Source organism: Corythoichthys intestinalis, chromosome 21 (assembly GCF_030265065.1).
Source record: "Corythoichthys intestinalis isolate RoL2023-P3 chromosome 21, ASM3026506v1, whole genome shotgun sequence".
Classification (NCBI taxonomy): domain Eukaryota; kingdom Metazoa; phylum Chordata; class Actinopteri; order Syngnathiformes; family Syngnathidae; genus Corythoichthys; species Corythoichthys intestinalis.
The window spans coordinates 14,734,686-14,756,962 of record NC_080415.1 but is presented as its reverse complement, the minus strand read 5'-3'; the positions used below and the strand labels follow the sequence as shown (position 1 = coordinate 14,756,962).

At 38.7% G+C, this 22,277-nt stretch overlaps 2 protein-coding genes across 2 annotated transcripts; one reads left to right on the top strand and one right to left on the bottom strand.

Moving 5' to 3' along the window:
* Positions 1–5: 5 nt before the first annotated feature.
* Positions 6–10,939, top strand: LOC130909527 (LIM and SH3 domain protein 1-like). The gene is made up of 7 exons (XM_057826109.1): positions 6–182; positions 2,365–2,459; positions 2,551–2,635; positions 7,234–7,341; positions 8,151–8,220; positions 8,295–8,371; positions 10,442–10,939. Exons 1-7 carry the CDS (start codon positions 114–116, stop codon positions 10,613–10,615), a joined length of 678 nt encoding a protein of 225 aa, XP_057682092.1. The 5' UTR covers positions 6–113; the 3' UTR covers positions 10,616–10,939.
* Positions 10,833–22,196, bottom strand: LOC130909526 (kelch domain-containing protein 1-like). Its single transcript, XM_057826108.1, has 13 exons — positions 21,939–22,196; positions 20,931–21,001; positions 19,763–19,880; positions 19,540–19,652; positions 19,346–19,436; positions 19,147–19,245; positions 18,886–18,960; positions 18,755–18,813; positions 18,570–18,682; positions 17,132–17,204; positions 16,378–16,462; positions 11,928–12,007; positions 10,833–11,193 (listed from the first exon to the last, which is right to left on the bottom strand). Exons 1-13 carry the CDS (start codon positions 22,035–22,037, stop codon positions 11,064–11,066), a joined length of 1,206 nt encoding a protein of 401 aa, XP_057682091.1. The 5' UTR covers positions 22,038–22,196; the 3' UTR covers positions 10,833–11,063.
* Positions 22,197–22,277: the final 81 nt, after the last annotated feature.

The window sequence follows — 22,277 nt, the reverse complement described above, 5'->3', positions numbered from 1 at the left end:
GTATGACGGGCTCGGTCCATTTATCTACCACCTCATCATCAACACTATACACAATATTTAGTTTAGTTTTTTTGTTTTTTGTTTTTTATTTTTATTTTGGGTGGGTGGAGAAAATGAATCCACCGTGTGGGAGATGCACCAAACCTGTTTATCCCACGGAGAAAATCAACTGCTTGGATAAGGTAAGAAAAATAAATTGGTTTTGATGTCCAAAATCCATTGTTATGCGTTAATTAATCGCTGCAAACCCGTGCATTGAATTTATTTTGCTTTTACATTTGTACCAACGCATTGGCTGACTATATTTAAAAAATTAAAAAAAAAAACGTGACAATGATAACCCTAGTAAACATAAAATGTTTTAAAACAATTTAAAATTGCCAGAGTAAGACATCCAATGTACTATATTTCAATTAGGGCAGTGGCTGTGGCTGCTCAGCAAATGACTTTCACATTTTGTTTACGACAAGACCAATGTCACGAAGGATGAACATTTTCGGAGTTGTCATTCATACATTGTTTAAACTATCAATGTTGGAAAAGTTTTACCTTATGTACGTATGTTTCTAACAAGGGCGTAGGTTTGCATAAGGACGGTAGGGACAGAACACTACCAACTTTTCAGGATGCTCAAATTTTCCCACCAACTTTTAAGCAACCTTATTTGCATTATAAAATGAGTCAGACTTCCGTTATATAGGTAATTTAAATTGTCTCCCCATATGTAGTAAGGATAGAATTGACCCTACCATTATTAAGTGAATTCTTTTCATTATGTTCAGACTTACATTTACTCCTTTTCACTGCTGAGTGTACCAGTCCATCCCGCCCCCCCCTCCGCTCAAACGATTGGCTGATGACTTGACAACCCCCCCGCCCCCCCCACACACACAGCCCATTGCCTCCTCCTCCGCCCCCTTCAAAGCAGCTGCAGCCACTGTAACGTAAAAAGACGTCAATTTTGTGGAGGTGGGGAACACACCACTAATTTTGCTACTGACCTGTATCAGCGTTAGCATTACATTAAACTGTGTATATTTGCTAACCTGCAAAACTTGCTTAGATGTCTCTTGTGACTATGTTTTGTAGTGTTAACATTATTTAAACTGTGACAAATGTAGTGGACCGAGGTAAATTCTTTTCTCCCAAATTTTCATTTTATTTTATTTATGTGGTTTCAAAGCAGCCCAAAGGAGCTTTCCTTTTTTTGTCGACTTTTGTCTTACCTGAAGGAAGGCTGAATTTTTATTTTTGTTATTCCCGGACTAAGAGTTTTTTTCAGTTATATTTAATTTCTAAAAATATTAATTCAATATATGTTATATTAATTTCTCAACAATGTCAGTGATCTTACGACAAATGCTTATTTTTTGCATTCCTGGATAGTTAAGAGGTTATTAACACGCTTGTATTTATTGTGTATTTTAATATAATTTGAGTTATGTTCAAATATTGAAATTTAAATTTGTTAATTAAATCCAGACAGTTATTCTGGAACTTTTCAAACCATTTCTTTAGTAGTTTTTGAAAACAAAGGTTTGAATGGAACAATGTATCACTTCAAACAATATATATAAAAGTATAAGTCAATACTGATGTATTTTGCATTTGTTTATTGAGCCCATCAATTCATTAGGTTTATATTTGTGAGAAATGTAGCCCTGACCCCAATTTACCCGATCTGTTTGGTCTTATTAATGTCCCGTCCCCAGCAAAAAGTGTACATGGAGGTTATGCTTTTATATCGTCTCTACCAATGTTGAGGCCAAACCTACGCCCTTGCACAATAATTTGTCAAGAAGGGGCAAAGTAAATTGCAAGAAGTTGGGGAAACAAGCTCATCCAGCTTGATTAAACGCATTGCTTATGTTGTTTGGTTAGAGACCATGGATTGATGGGCACAAGGCTTCTGTTGGATGCCTAAAAGTCAAACAAGGACTTGTTTATACAACTTGCAGTCCACTTAATTTGTCCCATGTTTATTGTATTGACACACACCATGTCTATACGTACACCTTATGAACCATATCAAAAAAGGTCCATCATGAAAACTAGTTTTATAATTATTATCTGTATTCATGAGTACTTCATTTCTTTTTTAATGCAGATCTTGATGTTTTACTTGCCTTAGGAATGCAGCTGACTGCATGTGGCTCACAGGCTGTAGGTTTCTCACCAATCTCTCACATGCCTGGAAAAATACAATTAAATAAATTCCCCCACATTACAGTTACTCTTCCTAGATTTTTTAAAAATGTTAAAAAGTATTTACATACATCTGTTATTTATCACAGTTTTATTAGATACTGAGGGTTAACATTTAAATGTCCAAATATTTTACTTTTGTATCGTGTGTGTGCGCAGTACTGGCACAAAGGCTGTTTTAGCTGTGATGTGTGCAAGATGGCGCTGAGTATGAACAACTACAAAGGCTTTAACAAGCGGCCTTACTGCAGCATGTAAGTATTGATTAACAAAAAAACTTCATGAAAATTAGACATGGTTCATAAGACTTGTATGATGCAAAAAAAAAAAAAAAACACTAAAAAGGCACTACCCCAAATCCTCCTTCACCATCGTGACCGACACTCCTGAGAACCTGCGCCTCAAGCAACAGAGCATGCTGAACAGCCAGGTGAGGCTTACACACCTGTACACATCACAGACAAATAACATTAAAGAGGGTGGTCTTGTTGGTATGTTAAAATGTCACTTAAATTCATTTTTTTGAATCCACTCTTTGTAAGCAGCTGCGACCGTTTTATAACCATAAAAGTCTCTGCAGTGCAAAGTGGCACTACACAGCACTCTAGTGACCAGCAAATTCTCTTCATAGCCACACTGTGACTCACACGCACATACAGTACAAAAATCAGTTAAAGGTTTGAACAGTTTCTCATTCAATAGTACAAGAGAGTCCAAGCTTTAGACTGTTGGTACATATGGCGGAAACCACAGACAAGACAGAAAAAAGCAGTTTCTGCTCTTGCACTACTCTTTAAAATAGAGTACTGTATTTTAATCCAAAAGAACTGATGTGTTTGATAGAACAATATGTCTATATGCTGCCATAGATTCACGGCTTATTAAGCCCCCGAACTATTTTTAATTTGTCCGTTTTACCCTGGAAACCACTGTTCACAGACGTCGCGAAACCGCTTTTGTTTCAACCCAGCCATAAAACGAAGGGTATTAATTATTCAAAATGTCTGTCATTTTTAGCTTAGAATCATTAATCGATGTCTAATATGTCGTTTGGAAAAAAAAAAAGTTTAAAAAATTATTCACTCGCATATCTTAAACTTTTAAAACAAATTACGTCACAATGAAAAATATGGTGTCTAAAAAAAGTCTCGAAGTCTAAAAAAATATCTACCTCATAGCTATCGCTTTATTTTTTCTTAGTCGCATTTTCTCCAATATGTTAGATGATAATCGATCCAAAGAGAATTGAAAAAAAAAAAGGTTTAAAAGGGTAGATATATGAAAAGAAAATCGCAACCACTCCTTGAGCTCTGCGATTTCTGCATCGCAACCCTTGTTATATTACCATGTTTCACCCATAAAATCCCCCCAAAATCCAGCTGTGGCCATTCACAGCTGTGTCTTGACACTGAGGCCATGTCCACACGTAGCAGGTTTTTTTTAAAAAAACGAGGATTCTACCCTAATACGTCGGGGAATAATAATTGTGTCCTCACCTGCACGTTTGTGTAGAAAGAAGAAGAAAAAAAAAAAAAAAAGGACATCATGTATTATGGCTAATTGTATTGTGATGCCCGTCTGGATACCAGGCATGTGCCGGTTACCGGTTTCAAGGTTTACCGTGGTATTAAAACGTCACGGTTTCAAAACCGCTAAAATTTTCTGCCATACTTTAAAACGGTACTATTAGCCATTTTTCATGTCACAAAAATGCAGCGAGAAATTGAGCAGGAGTGTTCACCCCTTCCCTTCCGGTTGTGGCTATGTCCGTCAGTGACGTTACTCTTAGCTTTTTCCTCTGTCTCAAAAATCGCTCGTATGGAAGTATTTTGGCTAACAAAAAGAAGCAAATGGTCGCAGGTTAGAGGAGGAAGGACATCAGACGTCAAGACTTGCTTGCGGAGGGTGGCTGCAAGGGGGGGGGGGGGGGGGGCCAACACCTCAAACTTGATTTCGCATTTACGTGACCATCATTAGTCACTTTATACAAAATTTAAGTAAACGCTGTCATTTACGTTTCCCGCCAGCTACGAGAGTCCTCTCCAGCGTGTTTAGTGTGTCTAGCGATAGTAAAACAAATTCTATGACGTCACGTATCTAGCTTGTTAACGAGGCAGATAATGTGGCTAGTTAACATGCCAAAGTGGGTAACCAGATTCTTCCCTGCCATGTGGCTAGTTAACATGCCAAGACGGCTAATCAGGTTCCTCCCTACCATTAGCCAACTTTTCTTAAGTCTTCCACGCTAAGTTACTTGCCAACAGTCCCGCAATGTGCGGGACAATCCGGAATATAGGAAGTTCCAATTGGTACCACCACTGCCTACGCCGACAGAACCAATTGGAAATTCCTATATTACGGTTTGTCCCGCACAATCCGGGACTGTTGGCAGCCTCAATTTATTCGCTATTGTAAACATCTGTTCAAAATAACATTCATAATACAGCGTGTGGTGTTTTTTTCCCAGAAAAGGTGAACATACTCACATTCCTGTATCATAACTTGGACTGAGAGACCAATATGTAGACAATGAGCAAGTCTCTAAAAATGTTTTGTAGTCAGTGAAGTGTCTTATATACATATATTTTATTTAGAAGTGTTTACTTTTTAATGGAAAATAATTATTTTGTTCTATTGTTTAGCAATTTGAGTTGTGGCTTTAGTCTAGTCTATTTCAAATCTATTTAAAATATCAGTTATTTATTTTTTATCTTAACATATTAATTTCGATGTGCCAATTTGCAAATTTGTGAAAAATTAAAAATACTGTACCTGTTGAATGGAATTTTTTTTTAACCCGTACATCTCAAAATAACACATTTTAGAGCTATAATTGCAATACAGTGATATTTTTGCTTGAGGTTATCCTACAGTCTAAATGTCGTACCGGCAAATGCCTATAGTGGATACTTTAATCATGATAAATGTAACAACTTCAAGGTATTCCAATAAACAAGTTCAATTGAAATTATGGAAAAAGTGCCCATATTACCCCACTATATTGTTGAAATCAAAATAGTGCAAACAGTTTTTTTACATCAAGTGCCAATAAGTGCTTCTGGCTCAAAACAACAACAAAAGCACACAGCTTTACTACAGTAAATGAGGTGTCATGAGTTTGTAATTCATTATTTTCTAGAGCTGAAACGAATACTCGAGCAACTCGAGTAACTCGAGTTTAAAAACTGATCCGAGTAATTTTATTCACCTCGAGTAATCGTTTATTTTGACAGCTCTAAGCATCACGTTTCGCTCGGACTACTTTTAATGCGGGACAACGCGCTGACGTCACGTGCGTAGAGGAAGAAGCAATAAAAAAATATATAAAACATTTCCGCAGCCGACAGCCGCTCCAAACTACGCCGACGTTGCTAAAAACTAGCCCGCGTGATGTTAAGTTGGTAGCAGGTAGCATCTGAGGAGTCTCATAGAGATCACATGTATGTTGAACTAGATGCACTATGATAGACTCGGCCGCATCTGGGCAGCGGTAATAAACAGCGGCCATCTTAAAGCAGTAGAGCGCTAAGCGCTAATAAAGAGCGCTAAGCGCTAAAAAATAAGATTAACGTTACTGTCTGAGTCACTAGCTCACGCAACGTTAGCCCTGCGGAGGGCTAGGTTTCTATTACTTATGACCACTTTCGATGCGTGGCTAACGTGTCTTACATACAGGCTTTAACATAACATAGCATTGTGGAGTGATGAGGGTGTAAAATAAAAACTTAATCATGCTAACTATCAATTTTAGCTTAGTAGTCATTGCTGGATAAAACACCAAGTAGCACTGGTCCCTAATGTGCTCCAATACAGCCTGTATCATACAATTATCTTGAACACTGCAAAAACAAAATCCTATCAGGACTTACAGTTTAGAGTAGCGTAAAACTTAACTAGAACTTAAAAATGGCTTGACACAAATAGAAATTCAATTGAAACAGGTGGGAAAAATCCTAACTTTTAAGTGATGTGTGTTATCAAGCGTAATGGCATTTTTAGGTATAAATATATTTATATTTTAATAAGATCTAAAGGTTTTTTGAGTGAAAGCAGTGAATTTGTCTTTTTTTAATTCTAGTTACATCTGAGATGCAATTGTTGGCTGTTTTCAACAATATACATCGAAAATAAAGACACTGATTGACTGAAAATGGTTCAAGATTAGATGAAATGTCTTGTTTTCTCATGTATATTTATAATTGCTCTTCACCTAAAAATATATTTGTTTTATCCGATTACTCGATTAATCGATAGAATTTTCAGTCGATTACTCGATTACTAAAATATTCGATAGCTGCAGCCCTATTATTTTCTTAATCATTTAGTGTTCATTTCATTTTTGCATCTCAGTTTGGATACATCTAATGGTCAATAAGCATGACTGCCATGCTAAACTGTGACTAACCTCTGTACAAAAGCAGAAGGCTCCTACACTCACCTTTAAAGGCAATGCGCAAATTGGCCCAAAACAGATCGTGAAAAACCAATGTCAATATCTGATATTTTAAAATGCTTTTAATATCAGCTACCCCACAATATCAGACAACTCCAAAAAATTGTAAAAAAAAAACAAAACAAAAAAAACCTTGCTGTTTTTTTTTTTAACCATCAAGTTTATATACAGTAGTTTTAATGCCAAGAACATTTAGTTTAATGCTTTTTAAGGCCTGAATTTTGACAAAATCCATTTAAGAACTTAATGCTTTTTAATAACCCGCATAAACCTTGTAGAACAAATGTTTTAGTTTCCCTCCATTCCCGCTTTTGAAGCTAGGTTCAAGTGTACACTCGTATCTCTAAGTTACGATTAACATATGTCAATAATTCAAACATTTTAATAGAATTTTAAACTTTGTCTTAAGTGGAGCTGCATTCAGTCATTCTCTATTGAAGCTAAACTAAACCATTAACTCGTGCTGTGGGGTTACGTTTCAGTTTTTATCCAAATAGGATTTTCTCTAAAAAAGATGTTTCTGAATGCAATTTAGGTTTAAAAAATTATCTAAAAGCATGTACATGGCATTTCAGGCACTCTACAAGGAGGAATTTGAGAAGAACAAGGGCAAAGGTTTTAGTGTGGTGGTGGACACGCCAGAGATGCAAAGGCTCAAGAAGACACAAGAGCAGATAAGTGATGTATGGAAATCCAACACATTGCAATGATATCTGAGCGCTCCGTGAAGTAGCTCAGATTGTTACTTTGTTATTGCTCAGAATGTATTTCTTTCTGTCCATTGCTTGTACTAACATGGCAGCAGCACAAACTATTGTTTACAAAAGCACAGTCTGTTTCCAACTTGTGACCTTTCCACAAATTCTTTCGAGGGTTGAATCATTTTGTGAAAAGATCATAAAGATATGCTTCATAATACTGAATTACTTTGATTTCAACGTAACGTAATATAACGTGAAAAAATATCACTGATCGATATACACAATTACATACAGCAGCACGGATGAAAAAGTGTGCCAAGTTCAAGTAGGGTGGAGAGCACACTTACAAGTTGCACCAGGCCTCTGAAGGAAGTCCAAGTGGGAAACATTTCAGTCATTTCTCTGCGCACAGAGGCAACCCTATATGGTCAAAATATCTCAGCCGTGGACATCCAGTGAACATCCGCTCACACACATTCCAAACAAAAAAAAAAACAGCAGGCACAAGAAGAGTAGCTTCAAACTTCTAGAATTTCTTGGTCTTACTTTAAGACATTTTTAAAGTCTCTGTCTTCTTTAATGTGAGCTCATGTGGCATCCCTCACGTAATATTAATTTCCCCAAGCTCCCCGATGATCAGAACTTAACACTCAACATTCAATTGCTCCATTGAGCCATTTCATGCAACCTTCCCAGGTCCATGAAGGAACAATTAATGTTACTTTTACTTTAGTCTACTCTGGTTTACCATTAGTGTGACTTAAGAATCTCTGGCGCCCTCGTGTGTTCAGATCAAGTACCACGAAGACTTCGAGCGGAGCAAAGTACGCAGTGATGCACCGCCTCCAGAAAACAGGCAAGGTGACCAGACTTTACTTTTAATCACTATTCAAGTCCTTAGAATATTTCATAGATACACGGTGTTTTCTTTTAAGATCCATTGAGCCAGGAGCAAAACAACCAAGCAGATGCACGGATGCATACCAATACCATGGCGCCATCTGGTGAAGGGGTGAGGACATTACACTAATCTTTACCGGAACATAATTGATCACATTTTCATGCTGAAGGGCCAGTGCTTCATTGTATTATTTATTTATTCATTTAAAAATATTAGATATGATGAGTGGGAAACTCTGGGTACCTCATGATACAAGGCTCAAGATAACGATTATTTCACAATATGGCAATGTAACATTTATCGATATATGGGTCGGCAATTCTACAATATTTTCCTGTACAAGTAATAAATGGGGGGGGGGGGGGGGGGGGCTATTTTCATCGTTCTGTTGTGAATTGAATCGAGTTTATCACCAATAGACGTCCCATTCATTTGAACTGGGAGTCGTTCATTCGCTGACATCCCTCCCATTTTAAACAAATTTGACATCTTTAGTAACCCATGAGTTTAATTTTGGGGCATTTCAGGTCATTTGCTGCCGATTTTCTGACACTTCCCGTTGAATTTTAGGCACTTCCCTTTCACTTACCGTTTATTTTAGGTTAATGAACAGAAAGTGACCAGGGAACCACCCCAAATGAATAGGCAGTGACTCAAACTCAACAGCAAACGACCTGTAAATGCCCTAAAATGAACAGGAATTGACCTGTAAATGCCCCGAAAATCAGACTAACTGCGAACGCTCTGGTTTCGAATGATCTAAATCAGGGTTCACTAAATCCGGACCTCAGTGCCACTTTTCTGTCGTGTTTTCCACGTCTCTACCCCCTAACACACCGGATTAAAATGATTATGTCATCAACAACCTCTCCAGAAGCCTGATAATGATCCTGATTATTTTGATTCAGGTGTGTTGGAGGAGGGAGACATGGAAAACACGACAGGAAAAGTGGCACCGAGGTCCGGATTTAGTGAACCCTGATCTAAATCACAGGTGTCAAACAGATTCCAGAAAGGGCCAAGTGGGTGCAGATTTGCTTTCCAACCAATGAAGAGGACACCTTTTCACCAATCAGATCTGTTACATGTGTAATCAGTTACACATGCTGCTTGTTTCAGTAGGAAGTTCATTGGTTAAACTCTCTGCATGGTATCGGTTGGAACAAAATCCAGCACCCACTTGGCCCTTTCTGGAATCTGTTTGACACCTGTGGCTAACGCAGTCAATGGCAGCCATTGAGTTAACAGAGACACTAACTATTCTAGTGGAAGATTTTTGTAGCAACTTTTTAAAGTGACACCTTTTTAAAACGATAGGGATTCCTCAATACTTCGCTGCTCAACTTTTGCGCAGTCAGTGCATTGTGGATTTTTTAATCCTGTAATAAGTATTTTGCAATGATAATAAAAGAGTTCTAAAAACATGTACACTTTACTTACGTCTACGTATATATGTAGACTTACAAACACGTATCATGAACGACAATACACAGTACGTATTAGTTCTAATTATACCTTTTTTAGGTTACATTACTTATATTAAAATTTTGTTTCAAACCATTCTTTAATGTTGTAATGATAATGTGCATTTATGCAGTTTTATGTACACTTATTGACAAACAAGTATCACAATATATCACCATTTCGATATATTGTCAAGATATACCGGATTTTTCGGACTAAGTCGCACCGAGCAAATATATAAATAATAAATCGCATTTTGGGGGAAAATTTATTGGATAAAATCCAACAAGGATACGTCATCTTGAAAGGCATGTTGAAATAAAAACTGAATAGAGAACAGTATGCTAATGATACATGACGCAGAAAAAAAATCTGAGAACGTGGCAGGTATGTTAACGTAACATAACTATGAAATAAAAAAAAACATGCTATCTGAATAACTCTTGATAGCTAACAAGTTTGTAATAACATGATAATTTCACACATCGCTCCAGAGTATGAATCGCACATCCGGCCATGGGTGGTTAGTCAACCACCCCATAGTCAACCATAGTCAGTTTAAATCAAATTATAAACAATATTAACATTGAAACTTTGCTTGTAATCTCATTTACAAAAGACCAAGAAAGCTGTCGAAAATTAAAGACACTTTGTGCTTAAAAGCATGCAATAAAAGAGTAAGTGTTACCCTGATTCCCTTTGCATCCACACCAACAGAGGCGGTACCAGGCCTTGTACAGCTACACAGCAGCAGAGGCGGATGAGGTTTCCCTGCAGGAGGGCGACCTAATCGGGGATGTGGAGTTCATCGACGAAGGCTGGGTCTTTGGCAGCAACCAGCGGACGGGCCAGCGAGGCATGCTGCCCGCCAACTACGTTCGGCCTGTGTGACGGCACAAAGATTTTTTTTATCTCAACATGGAATAAGACCCTTCCTGTCCTTCCCATCAGATTCAGCAACAGCATGTATACCACTAGGTATCTTCCAAAATAATGTACATTGAATCTACGATAAATAATAAGCTCCTGTAATTGGTTTAACACTTTGAGTATTCACAAACCATTAATGTGATCATAAAAATCCAAGGAAATAAAATGACATTGTACAACAAAATAACTTTATTCAAAAAAAAAAAAAATGCTTCAAAATACTTTACAGATGAAGATAAAAATTTGACATGTACATTAAAATAAGACTTCAAATTAAGAACTGGTGTTTTCTGTTCTGAGTATTTAAAAGTACAACGGTTTGACCCATGTTTCTGAACGCTTGCAACATATGGAAAATTTACAACTGGATCATATCATCCAGAAAAAAAAAAAAAAAGATCACAGCTCTTCAAGTGGGCGAAAGTGTCTTGGAGAAGAACGAGATTCTCTTATCGATTTTGGCACGCAGCTTTGCCGGCAGCCTGTCGAGGTGTTGTGAAAATACCTCGAAGTTGCTTCCAAGGAAGTCCTCACACAACCTGGAGGACAGAAGACAACAAGTGAATTCTGGAGACAGAAGTTTTATAATGTTCTTACCATGTTTTCAGTAGGCATAGAGCTTATCACCAACTAATTCACTGCGAGTGATGGTGATGGCTAACATTGAACGATACGTTTCAGTGTCATTGAGTGAGATATGTCCAATCCATTTTGACTGGTGCCAAGCCTTCCAGTCAGAACAGATTGGATGTCTTTCGCCGTTAATGGCAGCAAATGTATTAATAAAAATGACATCTAAATCAAAATATTTTCCTCCTATTAAAACAGGATTTGAGCAAAACACTAAAAACAGAAATGTCTTATCTATAGTATAATTTCCCTTTTTAATTTTCCAATTTTTAATATTCAAACATGCCAAAACGTGAACACTGCCCTGAAAAAATTATAACATGGAACCTTTGTAATATCATAAACCGAGCGATCAAACCGCTTCGGATTTCTAAATAAAGATGTCTGTTTTGGGAAGAAAGTGACCAAAAATAAAGCTTTCACAAAATATGTGTAATTCTTCAACCATCTGCACCAGACTGCAGTTTAATAATCGTGTGACCTAAGACGGCGGCTAACTAGTCACCTCAAAAGGTACCCAGCAAGACATGTAAAGCTCATTAGTAGGAGTGTGTGTATAAATAGCTTGGAATATAACCTTCTTATACACGTGAAGGCACACGCATGAATAACAACACGAGCGGTGCCTATGCCATACTGGTACCTGTAGAGGGGGTATGGCTGAGTTTGGATGATCAACACATCACCGCTGTGAGTCTGCGACGGACACCTCAACACTGTGATCTGCCAACAATAATGTGAAGTGATGGAGAAGGTTTTGTTACATGGATGTATTAGGATTCACATTGTATTTATTTATTCATTTATTTTTAAATGAATTTCAAACAAGGGCGTAGGTTTGGTCTCAACATTGGTAGAGACAATATCTGCATGTAAACATTTTGCTGAGGACAGGACATTCATAAAACCAAACAGATTGAGTAAACAGGAGTCAGGGCTACATTTCTCACAAATATGTACCTAAATAACTGATAGGCTAAATGATCAACGTAAAATAAATCTGTATTGACTTATACGAACTTTCATGTGTATTGGTTCAGGTGATACACCGTTCGATTCAAACCATTGTTTTTGAAAAACCACTGAAACATTTTGAAAACTTCCAGAATAAATGTCTGGATTTAACTAAACCTAAACATGGAACTACATGTTGGTCTACATTGTCCATCAGAAGAGTGATACAGTACAGTACAATGCTTTAATAGCGTACTGCACTAATGCTGTTTTTAGACCGTGACGTCACCATCGTAAACCGGAAGTGGGTCATTGTAGAAGCGCCCTCGCATACAATCCATGTTAGTACTGTGTTTTCTGCCGGTAATCTTTCAAAAAAAACAATATGCCTAGTAAACACTGCTGCGATGGAACTTTTAGAAACGACTAGACATTACGACATAAGGATGTTTTCTTCATATGTTTCCTGAAGCCAAAAACTGAGTAATGGATCAACTTGTGCCAAAGTCGAAAAGACTAGTTTAACGCCAGCAAGGTGAAGCCATTCACCTTCATATGCAGTAAAATTTTTGTTGGGGGCAATGGTCCTACAGATCGACAATTCTGATCCATTTTCTGCCTGAAGAGGCACACCATTTTGATATTTTTACTTATTTTTTACCGTGGCGTTTTGCTGTGCTGCTTTTGTCTGACAATGAATGACCTCAAAAAAAATGAAAATGGTATCTGACTGCCACTGTTGTTATCTTTTATGTTGTAAAGAAACAACTTTAGTCAGGGGGAAGTGTAAATAAATAGACTTAAGATTTGTTATTAATGAAAAAATTTTAAAGTGTCCGTTGGCTGTCACCGAGTAGAATTTGCTATCGATGCACAAAAATAGCTATGTGAATTATGTTGTAAAGCAGGGGTCCCCAACGACCGGGCCGCGGACCGGTACCAGTCCGTGGCGCATTTGGTACCAGGCTGCGCAGAAATAATAAATTTATTAACGACTGCATTCTGGCCAATTGACTTTGGCCTGTGCCGCTTAACACACCAATATCCCTGTCTACTCTAGATAGGCACTAAATCTCGTTTTGTATATCTATGCGCGCTTGGACTCGATAATAACTTCTGTCGCCGCCAATCACATTTCTTCCCGGAAATAATTAGCCCCCCACACTAGAATGACTGAATAACAGACGTCTTTGGACAGACTTTTTACGGGGAAAAGGGAACCTGACGAGCCAGAAGATGTGCCTACAACCTCAAAGAAAATAAAATTTATGCTACTTCCCTAGACCCACGAACTGCAAAGGAGTGAATTCGTGACCCGTATGTGAATAAACAGAGTGATTCGAGCATGTTTGTGGAACAGGAATATCAGCTTGTAGAGATCGTAAATCACGGCGACTTAAACGTACATTTGAGACAACAACTCTACCGAAGTTCTGGATTAAAGTCATTTCGGAATATCCTGACATCGCTAGGAGCGCGCTGAAAACTGTGCTACAATTTCCAACATCGTGTATTTGTGATGCTAGCTTCTCTCACTCTCCCCTCACTCTCCCATCTCAAGTAGGGACCATCTCGATTCAACGAAACAAACTCGGGCCTCCCACTGATTCAGAGGGTGAGTTGTATTATTTCCCTACACTTAACACGACGGGACTAAAAACAAATGCTATTTTATATTTGCTGTATTTTTCTGCCGCACATTGCTGGTGTTCTGACAAAGTTGGCATGCGCATTACGTTAAAAACGACCGCGAATGCAGCGATTCCAAAGTACACACTACAAACTTTCTTTAAAGGAATATTAACTTACATTTGCCATGTTAGGTGCACACAACAACTGCACGTAGCCCTCTCACTCAACGACTTCGCCTTGTCGTTAAGCATTAATTAACGCCATTTCCGTGTTGCACATGTATGTTTATGATGTAAATAGTTTTTTAGCACCATTGGATAACATTGAGAGTCCAACTGAATATAAAAGAGGGCTTTTTTTCACCGCCACAAAAGCTTTGGGAGCAAAATTTGACAGGACACCGGTCTGTGGTGCAAAAAAGGTTGGGGACCCCTGTTGTAAAGAAACAACTTTAGTAAGGAGGAAGTGTAAATAAATAGAATTAAGATTTCTTATTAATGAAAAAATTACATGTGTCCGTTGCCTGTCACTGAGTAGAATTTGCGATCGATACACAAAAATAGCAATGTAAACGACCCCCGAACGGTCAGAGACGTAAGACAACCAGAGGATATAATATATAAGAAAGAGCATATGGTGGTAAAGGATAGATTGTTGAAACAGGAGAATGTCATTGTCAGTGGCGTAAGGCAATGCACACAAAAAAGTTGTCGATAAAAAAAGCTACCTCTGGATCAGGTCGTCTCTTTTTTCCGTCTTTTTAAGCCATCTCTTCAACTGAATATTTGTATGTTTTCCACATCTTTACCAGTGAATTTGGGAAATCATTTTCGGACAGAATTGGTAGGTTTAGCTCAGTAAACATCTGGTTCATACACTATTTACATGCATTTAGCATTAGGGACAAACGCGAGCTTGACCCGCTTAGCAACAGTTGCTAACGTCATGAGCAAATGTCACGTGTTGCGTGCGGTACGCCATTGGTTGTCTTTTCCATCATCATCATCTTTATTTTCATCTCGAAAGTTCATCACCGGGTTGAGCAAGCATGGAAAAAAAAAAAATCTAAATCGGGAATAATAATTACTTTTTACCTCGATTATGATTAATGTATGATTATCTGAAAGATGTCTGCACAGGCTGCAATTAATGTAGAAAATGCTCACTCTTGCTCAAGTTTTTCTGGTTATATCGTTTTCAGCAGAGTTCACTACATTTCCCCCAGTTTAATTAACATTAACAGCAGAAAACATACTGGAGGACACTTCTAAGCAGCTTCCTACTCGAGCCTTGCAGGTTAGCAAGTTCATACAGTTTAATGTTATGCCAACTCTGATGCCGGTCGGACTTTCACTAACAAAATTAGTCTTATGTTCCCCACCTCCACAACAATGACATCTTTTTACAATCCTTACAGTGGCTTCGGCTGGCCAGAAAAAAAAAATATATATATATATATACATCCTCTTCGAAGGGGGTGGAATGTCGTCGACACGTATTTCTCTCGGGGCTCAGGGGCTGTGTGAGTGTGCATGTGATTGGAGTCAAGTCACTAGCCAATCAAACATGCGTTTGGGGGGGGGGTGGACCAGCACATTCAGCAAATGAAAAGGGATAAATGTAATCCTTCCTTAAACTATATGGGAAGATGATCTAAATTACCTACATGGCTCATTATATAATGCCAATAGGTTGCTTAAAAGTTGGTGGTAACAATTTGAGCATCCTGAAAAGTTGGTAGTGTCACGTGTCTGCCGTCGCTTGCAAACCTACGCCCTTGACTTCAACATGGACTTTTTGGAAATTTGCGATACATAATTTTTCATACTTATATTCAAGGACAGAATGTTCGAGAGCTTTTTATTTTCAACTTATTTCATTACATTTTAACCACCGAGTCATTCACGCCACATGGGTTAATGATTGTGTACATGCCAATTGCATTTTTGCATTGCCTACTGCATTTTAAGTGATTTGCTTCCATCTTCTGGCATATGTATGCGATTACAACCAATTTTAGGTGAGGGATAAAGTATGAATTTTCAGCGTACATGGCAGGGCTTTGTGCCCAGTAGCAAATAATTGGTACTTTTAAGGTCCAGGAAACTAAATTCAGCTGAAAACAGGAGGAAAAGGAACTTCTGGGAGGGCCACTATGTTTGGACATCAGGAACAGTGATCTAAATTTAGTTCCAGGGTCAAATGACCCTGCAGGAAACTGAGGTGGGGTTTGCTACTCGCAACACATCTGATTAGTAAGATTTAGTTCCAGGGAAGACACATACTATGACCTTAACGTTTAAACAAAGAAAAAAAAAAAGTTGAAAAAATAACTTTTGCGTGCTCATTTGACCTTTGAGTCCTTAAACCACTTAGTGACACATTTACTTAAAGCCGAGTTACATTCCTCTGCGGGTACTGTAAAGCTACAGTACGGTCTTCAAGACAACCTTTGTTTGTAGTCATTTTCATGTCTAAAAGTAGGGGAACAGAATGACATCACTTACCGAATCCATTGCAATGGATAACTTGCTGCTGCCCCCGAATATGACCACATCTTTGTCATTCCCCAGACATGCAGTGTGACACACCCTGCGAGGAGGATGTTAAAAAGAGCAGATCAAGAGTTAAACAACATCATCAGGCCTATACAGGCAGATGCATTGTTAAGCAGGAAGTGCAGCTTTCACGTCACAATGTAAACAAGAGTTCAAGCAGTGATGCAAATATCTGACTACAGATCAAAAATGTGTCAAGTGTGAGGCAAGCGCAAGCAGATCTTGTCGACATTGTTGGCCTCATGGATTCCTCCTCTGGGGATACTTGACAGATGAAGATTGACACAGAGGAACTTACACACTTACAACAGCTTGTTTTCCATACATTTGGTGATGGGGGGTGGGATTTCTTTAAAAGGTGCTACAGAGGAGTTCATGCCCTTAGAAAATATGATGACAACAACTCAAGGCAATAGGTTTGGATGCCGTCGTCTTTTCAAGGTCATGTCATTACAGGCACCGTTTCATTTAAACAGCAGCACTTGTCTATATGCACAATCATGTCTTAGGGCGGCCATTTAATGTTTGTCAAACTTAGAATGTTAAGCCTCCCACACACACATTTCTTTACAGCTAATGAGAAGTGTGTTGTCTTTTGGTGATCATGATGTTTTGACTTGTAAAGAATACTCTAACAAATACATTCAAACTAGTTGATGAATTTGACTATTTACCCAGCTTTCATGTGATGTGATGCGGCTACCTGGGTTTGTCCCTGTGAGGGTGAGTTATCTTACGCCACTCTCTCAGCAGCGTATCGAACTGCCAGCAGTCATCTGGAATGACAAAACAGATTAAAGCAAAGCGAATTGTGACTGTGCCCTTCAACCTTGTGCACAATAAGATAGACTGCCAGATTGCATTCTATGCTGGTGCATTTGGACATACGCAGAGGCGTATCCGCATAACGTAGAATTATGGAATCCAGCACTTAAAAGCTCTAGATTTTTTTCATCCCTCCCAACATTTGGGGACTTTTGCACAGCTACATTTCTCACTTTAAACATTACAATCAGGCAACTTTCACATCACCATAAAATTATCATAAAAGTGAGTGTATTCAAATATTTTTATGTTACAATGTTAGAATTATTGTGCACACAGTTCACATTTATGCTTTCCTTATTATAGTTCGAGGTGGGTAGAGTAGTAATTTTACTCAAGAGTAGCGTAACTTCAAAATAATATTACTCAAGAAAAAGTCATCCAAAAAAATGGACTCAAGTATTTGGTGAATAGAACACTCAAGTAATGAGTAACATTGTGAGTAACTTAACAATTGTTTGTTGTTGTTGTTTTTTTTTTTTTTTTAACAACAGTTTTGATTTTTTCTCTTTCTGCATAACCACATTAAGCCAAAAAAAATTCCGTCGAGGAAAAAAAAGACGCATCATTCGTCCAAAGAGCAAGAGTGCCCTCTAGTGAAGCAAACATTATGAAACTAAAAGGATCATATCTCCGGTTTTTGGTGGTCAATCGGTGCCAAATAAAAACTGGGAGTTTAAAAACGGAACTTTGGAGTGATGACAGCAGCGCTCTGTGAAATATATTTTTTTAACGGTGCTTTAAAGACGCCATGTGATTGAACAAGCCGGCGTAATCATAGAACAGCAAGCTTGATTGATTCCTATAATGGAGTCATTCGATTATTATTGTGACGTCTCACTGGTGAAACTGGTAGCGTCACTGTTGGCGTCTGTGGCAAAGAACTAAAAAAAAAAAAAAAAAATTAAATGTAATATGTACAGTAGAATAAAGAGGAAAAATGTTACGAGTGTAGCCCAAAGTAGCAGAGTAAGAGTAGAGTTTCTTCACAAAAATACTCAAAAAGTAAAAAATATGGCTTAGTAAAACTACTCTTAGAAGTGCATTTTTTCCTCAAAAAGTTACTCAAGTAAATGTAACCGGGTAAACGTCTGTCAAATCAGCCTTTTCCTTGTCCTGGGCCTATGTATTCTATGTTGCTTTCTTGTCCCTCCCATCCTTTTGTTTTGCCTGAATAACGAGGTTTGCCATTCAAGCAACCAGGGGGAGCAGCTACCAACCTCCACAAAAGCTACATCAACTGCCTGCAGTTTTAGACAAGCTAGGTGTACATAGACCTGGCTTCAAATCTAACACACAGCATGAGCGAAACCTACTGAGAGTTTCCCCATCTACGGCCAGACCACCGAACACAAAGAGGGTGTGATCTTCAGTGAGCGTCATAGTGTGCATGGAGCGGCATGGCGGTATTTGGGATGACAAGGCCTCACTGGAACGTAACGAAGACAAAGTAGGTCAACAACCAAATAAAAATGATCACACAGTAAGGTAAATGTGTTACATTTGAGTCCAGTTCCATGTGTCCAGGTCCAAGCAGTACATGTCCAACTCTGCACGTTCCTGCAACATATTGACGGCCATTGGCGTGACTGCAGGAAGATTGTCGAACAGCATCCAAATCTGGTCACTCACCACGCCGCCACAGACATATCCTTTGTTTCCCACCATGGCGCTGGCATGGCAGCCTCGAGGGAGTGGCGGCGTACCCTGGTCAAGCGAGAACAGAAGGAGTTTTAAGACTACCTTCAAACTCGCTTCTTTTTAAGGGCTATAGTTTCACTCTTGGCAGCTAGTCTTTCATTGAGACCAAGTGGCGGGGTGATCCACTGTGTAATGTTATTTTAAGTTTTTAGGATGTTTACCAAAAAGCTAAAAAAGTATGCAGACACTGACCTTCGTCTCAGGAACGCTCCAGGTGCTAGTAAGCGTGTCATACACGTCGACTTCGTTGTGCCAGCCCCAGCATCGAAACAACACGTCACCAATGGTAATCTAAAAAAAGCAAAATTAGGACAAACTTAATCTGGGCCTGTTTCGTGGTTGGGAAACCTTATTGATAGAGGAAAAACTGCTCATCAATAAAGCAATTTACCCAAGTCATCTCTTCAATGATGAAATTTGTCGACTGCATGTTTCTTGCCTCCCGTAGGGTCTTGCATCCGTAGCCGCCAAAGTAGACCAACCTGCACTCAAGGATGCCACACACACAAAAAAACTGACTTTTTTTCCCCCATACACACACCGCTGCATCTACTAGTACACTGGCCACTTTTGACTATTTCCGACCTGTTTCCGTGTACCCAGCAGCTGTGTTTGTTCCTCGGAGAAGGCGTCGTTTCTTTGGCGGATGGCACCTTCTTCCACAGGTAGCAATGCTGTGTGAGGTCCACGCTGAACATCTACTCACAACAACATTTAAAATGTTACTTATACTATTGCTCGGAAAAAATGTCAGGACATAAGTGTTCCAATGCTCTCACTGGCAGCTGGTATGTTCCCTTCGACTCACTTGGTTGCTGTAAGTTTGGCCGTCATATCCCGCAAAGACGTACAACGAGCCGTTGACGTACGAGCCGCAGAAGCCAATCAGGAGTGGGGGGGGTTCCCCAACCATTTCCCGCCGTTGCCTATTGCAAGAAAAATGGGAATTAAAATTACAAAAAGGACTAATAAGAGCTCCTATAGACATTTTAAAAGGAAACCCATCCTGAATAGTTGTTTAATTGCAGGTTATTTATCATTAATCTCATTGAGAACACTGAACAGCCCATGTCAAAAGGTAGCGTGAAAAAAAAAAAAAAATAACAAAAGCTTTCTAAAATGAGATGGTTTTCATTGACTTTTTTGATTTTTTTTTTTTTTTTTTTTTTTAAAGCCCCATTCATTATATTCATAAATTATATGCTGTATTTCATCACAGTTACCCAAATCACATTATTTACACACAAAAATTCACGAAGGTCCAAAAAAATTGCAGTTTTTGCCAAAAACAAATTCTTACCGAAATTCAACAAAAATATACCAATTTATTTCCGACTGCCTTTTATTTCAAATGGGAGGAAAAAATTAACAGATATGAACATATGACTTGTATACAAAAAATACCCCAAAATCTACAGGAAATTACCCAGAAAAATTGTCAAATCAACAGGAAATTATCCCAAAAATACAGGAAGTAACGCCTGAAAATGTGCAGGAAGTGACCCGAATTTAACTCATTGCCCACCATTGATGATAAGAGATCCAATTCATTTCAACTGGGAGGACTGAAACTAATCTTTCTGTGCCATGGACGGCGCTAGATGTCCAATTCATTTTGACCGTCTGACATTCGTTCATTCGCCCCCTCACACTCAAAATGTTTTGGGACGCCGAGCGTCATCAATGGCAGCCAAGGTGTTAACAAGGAAGTGACGTGATAATGCCCTAAAATTAACAGCAACTGATAATAGACTGAATGTTACCATTTCTTTCCAAATATGATTAACTGCTTTGTTGCCGTCTGCCTACAGTGTTATTGACCATGTCTCATAAACATGCTGAAGTGGTTCCCTCTTCCTTCCATTTTTACGGATGTGGCCTCAGTGAACATTTTTTTCACATCAGTGTTCTAGTGTTAATCACTCATGGAACTCAGGTCACGGTGTGTCGTTTTTTGTTTTGTTTTTTTGTCTTACCAAACGCCATTGTCCAAGTCGCAGAGCCAGATCTCATCACTGGGTAGCATGACATCCTCGCTGCCGACAGCCTTTAGGAATAACACAAGCAGGCATTTTTAAACATTCTGGTTGCAAAATTGATCCATTTTTTTTTATAGTGAGGGTACAACAGAACTTTAATAAAATACATTAAGTTTATTCTAATGGGGGAACAATAGGGATGGGAATCGAGAACCAGTTCCGTACCGGCGGTACCAAGAGGTTCCCACCACTAGTTGTACTGTTGTCCCACACTATTGGCATGAGTTTCGGGACATATCTTCAAATTTCAGAGTTGTTTGAAGTGAAATTGTGAATGAATTAAATATCCATCTATCAACAATTATTCTAGTTACGGGAACTATAAATGTAGGAATTATTTATCCTTGTCTTATGTGGAGATGTGAGGTACAGTATAAGTTTTCAATTTTGAAATCTGGCCATACCACTGTAATTTGGGAAAATTACTGTAGTCGAGTCGAAGAAAACACTTAGAAAAAAATAAAATAAAGTGCTGTAATTAAATTTTCTAAATAGGTTGATTCAAACATTGTTTAACAACCTTATCATTTCCTTTCTGTAGTTTGTCCAATTGGCATTTAATTTTATAGGCACCTGTTTAGTCATCTGAAAACTGGATATGAATCAAACACAAGAGGGTGATCATTTGTTTGCTTGAAAGTTAACTCGTGAACATTTTGTCCGTCTCCACACACAGAGACACACTTGGGAAATGATGGTTACGCCCCAATCCATAGGTGTAGAATGATTTTTTTTTTTTGGACTGTTGCACTTGTGAATTTGGCAGGCATGATATTGAAAGCAGCAGTCACGTAATGACAATGACATTATACAATTTTTAGCGACTGTCAAACAAAGCTTCATGGCTGTTGAGGATAACAGCAACGCATGTCACTCAAACGTTTGTAATTAAACAAACATGTAGGATACGTCCCCCCCCCCGTTTTAACGTGTGTTCTATCCTACCTGGAAGCCTCCCCACACGTACAGCGTGTTATTGCCGTCGATGAACGCAGTGTGACCGCTCCTCTCCAGCCGCTTTGTCGACGCCTGGACACCCGCCATCCCGATTGCCTAAAAGTTGTTAAAAAGTGTAAAAGAAAACAAACCACAAGGGGAGGGGGGAGTCGGGAGGAGGTCTCTTAGGTGTTTTTCTCTGCGTTCAATACTCCTCCTTCCCGCTTGCTTGTCTCGTTTTAACAGCTTGTCACCTGCACATGCGTCCCGCCTTTCTGCGCATGCGCTTGTACCTCCGCCTCTCCTATTTAAAGACTTTTTAATTGGTCAAGTGTGAGTCACACAGGT

Coding starts and splice junctions, on each gene's coding strand:
- LOC130909527 (XM_057826109.1), top strand. CDS start 114: ATGAATCCACCGTGTGGGAGATGCACCAAACCTGTTTATCCCACGGAG. Junction 7,342..8,150: donor CACAAGAGCAGATAAGTGAT/GTATGGAAATCC, acceptor TCGTGTGTTCAG/ATCAAGTACCACGAAGACTT. Junction 8,221..8,294: donor GCCTCCAGAAAACAGGCAAG/GTGACCAGACTT, acceptor TTTTCTTTTAAG/ATCCATTGAGCCAGGAGCAA.
- LOC130909526 (XM_057826108.1), bottom strand. CDS start 22,037: ATGGCGGGTGTCCAGGCGTCGACAAAGCGGCTGGAGAGGAGCGGTCAC. Junction 18,814..18,885: donor GATATGTCTGTGGCGGCGTG/GTGAGTGACCAG, acceptor AATATGTTGCAG/GAACGTGCAGAGTTGGACAT. Junction 16,463..17,131: donor CCTCACAGGGACAAACCCAG/GTAGCCGCATCA, acceptor TCCTCCTCGCAG/GGTGTGTCACACTGCATGTC.